The sequence below is a fragment of a genome, unplaced genomic scaffold, assembly GCF_019419815.1.
Source record: "Pyrus x bretschneideri cultivar Hongxiangsu unplaced genomic scaffold, Pyrus_bretschneideri_v1 Contig26, whole genome shotgun sequence".
NCBI lineage: Eukaryota > Viridiplantae > Streptophyta > Magnoliopsida > Rosales > Rosaceae > Pyrus > Pyrus x bretschneideri.
In genome coordinates, this window is record NW_025999568.1 from 3448508 (window position 1) to 3456383 (window position 7876).

Genomic DNA, 7876 nt, shown 5'->3' on the forward strand with positions numbered 1-7876 from the left:
AGCCTTAATTAATCTATGAATGTGGGAATTTGGTTTTGAACAAAGCAACGGACAAAAGGAACAAAAGAAAGGAGAGACGTGGACAAATGAGGTTTGCAGAAGAATTCAATTTAGAACGTTGCTGCTTGAATCAATGGTGTTTAGTGGGGGCCCTCCACTGTACGCCCTCTTGTACAGACGACCCATTCCTAACCCTACCATTAACGTTCCCTCTTTTTACTGTTTTCTTTTTGTATTTGTAAGTACCAAGTCACGTCAGTATATGTGCGGATTTTATATCTCCGTAGTAGATTTGCATGTAAATTGTTAGTGTGGTTTTGTCATTGTTATAGCTAGTAAGTTATCAACGGTAGGTTAAGGGTCAATGCAAGGGAGCGTGTACCCCATTTCATACCCAATTCCCTTCAAAACCCCCTCATCTCTCTCTCTCTCTCTCTCTCTACCAATCTTATTATATATATTGCATATTGGTTCCCACATCAATAACATATACTTGTGTGCTACATTTTATTTACTCCAGAATTATCAGCTGGGTAGGTCTCAATTTGTCAGCAATGGCCCCAGAACCAAACATTTCAGAAGCTGAAAGCACCAGCAACTCATCGTCATGTTCGTCTGGATTGTTGCAGACTCGCCCGAATTCAACCGCCAACACACTCAACACCAAAACCAAGAAGCCCAGCCGAGAGCAGCAGCAAGTAGTACTCAAAAGAAAGAGAGATGATGATAGCAACAACAACAGCAGCAAACACCCAGTTTACAGAGGAGTTCGTAAGCGCAACTGGGGAAAATGGGTGTCGGAAATTCGCGAGCCGCGCAAGAAATCAAGAATCTGGCTGGGCACATTCTCAACGCCTGAGATGGCGGCCCGTGCGCATGACGTGGCCGCCCTCAGCATTAAGGGCAACTCGGCCATTCTGAACTTTCCAGAACTGACCGAGTTGTTGCCACGGCCAGCGTCCCTTAAACCTCAAGATATCCAGGCTGCCGCGACTAAAGCAGCAGCCATGGTTCATTTAAATTCTACAACATCATCATCGTTATCATCGTCGTCATCCTCATCTTCCTGCTTGTTGTCGCAGTCCGAGGGTTCGGACTCTGAGGAGCTAGGGGAGATTGTGGAGTTACCCAATATCGAGGGCAGTTTCGACTCGCCCGAGTCGAGGAACGAGTTCATACTGGTGAATGACTCATTGGATGGGTGGGTGTATCCATCACTGGGGTTCGAGGGAGTTGAGTTAAACTTGTGGGGATTTTTCTCATCAGATAGTAGCAGCTGAGAGAACTTAATACTCCCAGGAACTCGGAGGGTCTGGTAATGTGGGTTGTTCGAATGGCTCAATCGGTGTGCATAGCTTTTCTTAGTTCTTCATCTACAAGATTGCTGGTTTTATATGGTCTATATAATTCATTGTGCAAGTTGTTTGGGTACTTGTGCTAACTCGCTGGTCACAACTGTCATTGTAATATAATTCATACAAATTTAGTGCTATATATATTTTAATTACTTACCATACTTCTTGGTTTTTCGATCTTCCAATTGCATTCCATGCTCCATATGATCTTCAAAAGAAGTTAACTTAGCTGCTGCACTTTACTTTGTAGTTTTATTTGTACTAACTTGCCGATACTTGGAGAGTTTGGCATGGCACATATTTGGCATATTCTTTCACAGTGACTAGGGACCACGGCTTACATATAATTGGTATTAGCTGCAAGCAATCATCACCATAATCATGATAATTATCATTAATCACCAATGTAATCATCTCTCTTCTCTTTAGTGGACATGTGTGCATGTATTTGGGGTAGTGTTCCTGATTATTTACAAGTACGCACAGACATAAAATTTAATTTTTACAGTTAAATTTATACGGTACTCAAAATATCTGGCACTCAACATTCGCTGGCTTCCATCCTTATTTCCTTTATCTTTTCAACTTTTGAAATTTGCATTACTAATTGTTACTTTGTTTTTATTTTTTTTATTTTTTTAATTTTTTTTTTAACTTTTGGCCTACAATTGTGGACTAATTAGATAACGACTCTCAGGTATTGGACAAATTGTAAAATTTTACCGTTGGAATGTTCAGAATTATATTGTCATCACATAGGACTGCAAATGTACCGTTAGCAAATTGCAATGATTCGAAGTGACTTCTTCTGTATATCCAAGGACAAACATGAGACAAAACTTTTGAATATGGTGCAACATTTTTCTGTGTGGGGACGGGAGATATGTGGCAAATTTTTAATAGTGGATGACAAATGGAAACAATTTTCCAGGAGAACAAATGGATGCCCATCCAAAAGAACGGCCGGGAGCACAGCCCTAGGAAACTAGGGAATAGACAAAACTCTCTACAATGAACAGGGGAGAAAAACTCTTTATTTCTGAAAAGCTAGGTGAAGAAAAAGAAAAGATCCGGGGTTCTCCAGGGAATAACCCCCGGATCAATGACGAAGGCTCTATTTAGTGTGGTTGTTGGCGGAGTGTTTGAAGAGAGGGAGGGAGACGGGAGAGGTTGAGTTTTTTAAGCCCTACCACCACGCATGTTAAGTTATATCGACTGTTTTCTGTACATAGACCATAAGTTTTCCTTTTTGGAGGATTAGAATAGTGCTAGTAAATTTGTAATATATTCAACTAATATGGAAATTAATGACTAAAAGAACGTAGGATGGATTGTTATATAAAATTAGTGAAAAAAAGTCAAATGATTTTAGAATTTAGAATGAGTTTTAAGGTGTTATCAAGCTGACATAAACTTTGTTAGAGACTGAGCACGAATTACCCACCATGTTTTTCTTTTTTATTTAGAGGAGGAAGAAAAATATTGATTAGCTAGAGAACTTCTTCGAAGACAAAGTAGAAAATATATCTCAATGAATATTTAGTTAGTTGATTAGTATCTACGACTTCCACTTTGATTTATTCAACTTATTGTTTAACATCTATAAGAATAAGATCTTAAAACTTATTTAGCCCTATGTTCTTGTTTAATTCGTGCCTAACTTTTCTTGTTTCTTGAAGAAATTAGGTGTCAGGCAATGTAATTAAACCCTCACTATATCTTTAATTTGCATAACATAAATCAAAACACTTAAAAGGGCAACAAAGTCAAACAACATAGAGAAAAAATTGCATTATGTGACTCATTGAATCGCATGCACCATCTAATTAAAATTTTATTATGCGTCGTACGTTTTTCTTTTAACTTAAAATGTTTTAATTAGACTATTGATTTGCACGTGAAATAAAAATTCCTGCCTACATTTTTTCTTGTAATTTAGACAACTAGACCCTTACTAATTAGTGTTTTAGATATTTAGTAAAGCAATTGTAATCTTAAGCTCCAACCCCGTTCACGCTACTTAGAAGAAGATAATAAATAGCCTGCGTTCAGTGGTTGAAGTCACAATTATACATTCATAACCACACATATATGAAATATATATATATATATATATAGCTAAGTTGCTAGATCATCTGTCTGTTTCAAAGTTTACTTTTGCGGGACAACGAGGCATTATTAGATAATTGAGGCGCGAAAAAGATACTATCGTTGGGGACAATAGAAAATGACAATTTCTCTACACTCGACTGTGACATCTTTGCTTACATAATTAAACAGCAGGACCACTGCTCAGTGCCACAGCTCACCCAAGTCTTTCCTTTATATATAACAAGGACTCGTTAATTTGTCAATTCTAATTGCAAGTGACAGTATTTCTCAATCTTATAATTGCCATAAGGTCGATGGTTTGTTATTAATTTGTGGCGATCGACTAATGCTTTTAATATAATATAAATGGAATGAAAAGCATGCAAGCTTACATATCTCTACTAATTAATAAAACACTCATTGTTAACCAAAACTCTATTAAATTACCAGTTTAACCCTCTAATTAAAACATAACATGAATAAGAAATATGGGGTAGAAATGTAATTTCACACAACCAAATTTTGCTGTTTTTTTTTCACACCTACATGTAATCCTAACATATCTCTAATTAAAAAATTAAAAAAATAAAAAAAAACCTTCTCACTCCCACGCTATCTATTACATTCTTCCTTTTCTCCTTCTATTTCAAAAACAAAAATAAAAAAAATTTTCACACACCTTGTGTATCTTTGATGACAACCTCTTCCTTCTCCTTGAATCTTATTTTCCATCGTTGTGTTATTTGTGCTTTTACCTACTTAATTAGGTAGGTTAACATGATCAAACATGGTGTTCTTCCCATATTTTGGCCTATTTAGCGTTTTTGTTGATATATAATTTTAATCAGATCATAACCATAAAGTTGTCATATTTTCTAACTTTACTTGTGTATATGACTGAGGCCAGGAAGAAGGTTATATTTATTGCAAATTTCCTAAAAGTCATTTTAAACCACGAAGGGAGATCGCACAAAGCATAATCGACACTCACCTTCACAGAAAGTGGTGAGATCCATGCCGGATAGTCTCCACTGTGTTAAAGCTCCAAGATCCGAGAGCCATTCCTGTTGGGATGTCTGGAATTAATTAATCCTAGGGCTAGGTTTCAGATGGTATGATATCTTGGGAACGTTGGTTCGATGGTCATCTTGTTGAACTATAAGTTGTGAGCTGATAAGATTGGAATAAGTTTTATGATTTAAATGGTATATCCACTTGTGCAAAGAATGCCAAGTGTAAAATTTTGATATGTAAAGGCCATGAGTGCCATGTGGATTTTGACTTTTGTTACTAGTTAGATGAGTGGTTGTGATCTAAGCTTAGAGAGAAAAAGGATACATCACTCTCTAACGGTAATATTCCCTCATTGCATGACTTGTGCTTGAGATGTGTGAGAAAAAGCAATCCAATGAGAAATCCAAACGCTCCTTTGTGACTTGTAGAGAGAAGCAACCATTTCCATTTCTTCTCTGTGTGTGTATTCACCCTTCTTTGAATTCATTAAAGCAAAACAATCAGATCTCAATTCAATCTAACATGGCCTCAGAGCCAGGTTTTGATTAGAACTGGGCGTGCACTGTGAATTCGAACATCACCGACGTTGGGTTTTCTGGGTTCACTTAGGGTTAGGTGAAGTTCGCCGGAGTTTGTTTGTGATCTAAGAACTACATGTTTTTGGGTACACAAAAGCTCGCGATGGCTGGATTTGGGAGTGCTGAAGTTCGGACTTCGATCTTCTCCGGTGAGAACTACGAGTTCTGGAGAATCAAAATGGTCACTATTTTCAAGTCATATGGGCTATGGAATTCAATGGAAAATGGGATTATGATTCCCGATTCGAAGAAGAAGAAAACGAAGACATATGAATACACAGACGCTGATGATGAAGATGATGAGAAAATGGCTACAATCTTCATGAAAGATGCAAAACCTCTCGGCATCATTCAAAGTGCAGTTTCCGATCAGATCTTCCCTCGAATTGCAAATGCAAACTCAACAAAAGCTGCGTGGGATCACTTATATAGAGAATACCATGGTGGGGATCAGGTAACGTTTGTGAAACTTCAAAACCTTAGACGAGAAAATACACTAGAATGGGTGATGATGAGTCCTTGTCTGGGTATCTTACTCATTTAAATGATCTGATTAATCAAATGAAGATGTTTGGAGAAACTTTTTCAAATGAGAGGTTAGTTCAGAAGGTGTTAATTAGTCTCACTAAGATGTATGATGGTGTTAATTAGTCTCACTAAGATGTATGATCCTATATGTTTAGTGATAGAAAATTCAAAGAGTCTGGAATCTGTAGAATTGCAAAAGGTTATAGCTATATTGAAGAGTTAAGAGCAGAGGTTTGATTTGCATTCTTCTGATGCAACTGAAAGAGCATTCTCTTCTCTTACTGTTAATCCAAAAGGACAGAGTCGAGGTTATGCTCAGTGATGCGAACTAAGTAAGCACACAAATTAAAACCCTCTTGTGACAATTGTAGTATATGAATAAGTAGGGATCGTTCTTAACCGGGGATTAGGAGGGATTGCAAAATCACTTGGAGATTGACTCAAAAACGTGAAATAAACATTAAAAACACTAAACTAGATTCAAAGAATGCAAAGCTAAACAATAAAACACTAAAACAAATCAAAAGACTCAAAGAATACAAAACGCTTATAAACACAAACTAAGACACTTTCTAACTAAATTGGACACTAAAGTAAAGGGGGATTGAGGTTTTGACGAAATTAAACTAAATGCAACGATTGTAATTTAAAAGCAGAATGTAAATATGAATGTGATGAAAATATGGATGAATGCTAGCTAGAAGGTTCTTCTCCACACATGTCACACTTGCATACAATTTGATTTTCAGTTGGTCTTTCGATAAATTATGAAACTCAACACCCCAGGTTAATTAGGTCCGCTTAAATTAACCGTCAAGTTCTCCTTAAGTTAATGAATTGGATGGGTTAGCGCAACGCAATTCAAAACATTCTCCAAAAGTCCTTTACGTGAAAAGCACAATAAAGATACAATCAAAGATCATTAAGCATCATGAAAACTATAAGTGTTGACGAGGCATTCGTTACTATGATGAGCATGAAACTAGTGCCAAGAATTCATTTAACGCGATTGTTTATAAGCAACCTCCACTACTTGTGAATATAAGTTCATAACTATTAGGTGAAACTCACTTATACTCTAGCATCATATTCATGCATGAAAATTAAGCGTGCACTCTCAATCAACATACATAAATAAGTTATCGAACAAGCAGTTAAACAAATTGAATTCACCATTCATGAAATTCCAACCAAAAATAATCAATTCATATTGCAAGCATAAACATGGTTTCGAATCACCCCCTAGCTAACTAGGGGGATTTAGCCTCTCATGGTCACAACAAGAAAAATAAAATTGAATTTAAAGATAAAGAACAAAGGATGGATTACACCTAGAACGCCCAACGAATCCACTTGAATTTCTGCGCGTCTAAGTCCTCTTTCCTCTTCTCCTTGCTGCGGCAGTGATGGGAAGTTGTGTGTGAAGGCTTTCGGTTTAGGGAGGCTGCTGGAATGGAAGGGTTGCTGCGGCTGGTGGAGGAAGGCTGCACAGTTTTTGGGGAGAATGGTGCGGCTGGAATAAAAATTCTGGGATATGCGGCTGTTTGGGGAAAATGGAAAGGTTGCACGGGTTTTTGTGAGAATGGAAGGGTTCTGGAATTAGTCACGGCTTAAGGGGCAGAAATATGGGATCTTGTTGCGGCTGCTTGTATGGATGAATGATGTCACGGCTTAGGGTGAAAGTATTGCGGCTGATTGTTGTTTTTTATATGGTGTTGCGGCTGCAGTTTTGTTTTTGAAGGCTGCCCTAATTAAATGGGGAATTATGGGATATATTGGCTGCACGGCTGGACTAAAATAAAATATGGGAGAATGGTGGAATGCAAGGTTTTGTGTGTGAACGCCGAATAAAATGAATGGGAGAATAGAGAATAATGTGCGGCTAGGTTGTAAAAATATGTAGGGTTTTAGAAAATAAACCCTAGCTTATTTAAAATTAAATCAAAGGCTTACGAAAATAGGAAATTAAAACATAAATATAAAGGTGCGGCTAGGAAGGGAAATAGGGCTAGGGCCTTGGTTTTGTGTCCTAAAGTGCATACGAGGCCTATAAAGTGGCTAGAAAATATGGACGTTTAGAATTAGGAAAGGTTACCAAAACGGGAAACTTAGGGTCAACTTTCCTAAAATAGGAAGCCTTGTTTGAGTAGGATTCTTCGTTTTGGTAAGAATTCATCGTTGGCGTAGGAATTCGTCGTTTCTTCAAGTCTTCAACTCATTCATTCCTCATTCGCTCCAAAAGACTCCAATTTGCATCTTCTTGCACACTTTGGCCTTATAATCTGAAAATACACAAAAGTGGCCTTAAAC

General features: G+C 37.4%; 1 protein-coding gene across 1 annotated transcript; it reads left to right on the plus strand.

The window, feature by feature from the left end:
* Positions 1-384: 384 nt before the first annotated feature.
* Positions 385-1512, plus strand: LOC103944834 (ethylene-responsive transcription factor TINY). Its single transcript, XM_009355294.3, has one exon. The coding sequence runs from the start codon at positions 555-557 to the stop codon at positions 1278-1280; it is 726 nt and encodes a 241-aa protein (XP_009353569.2). The 5' UTR covers positions 385-554; the 3' UTR covers positions 1281-1512.
* Positions 1513-7876: the final 6364 nt, after the last annotated feature.

Excerpts from the sequence above, each read along its gene's own strand:
- LOC103944834 (XM_009355294.3), top strand. The coding sequence starts at position 555 with ATGGCCCCAGAACCAAACATTTCAGAAGCTGAAAGCACCAGCAACTCA.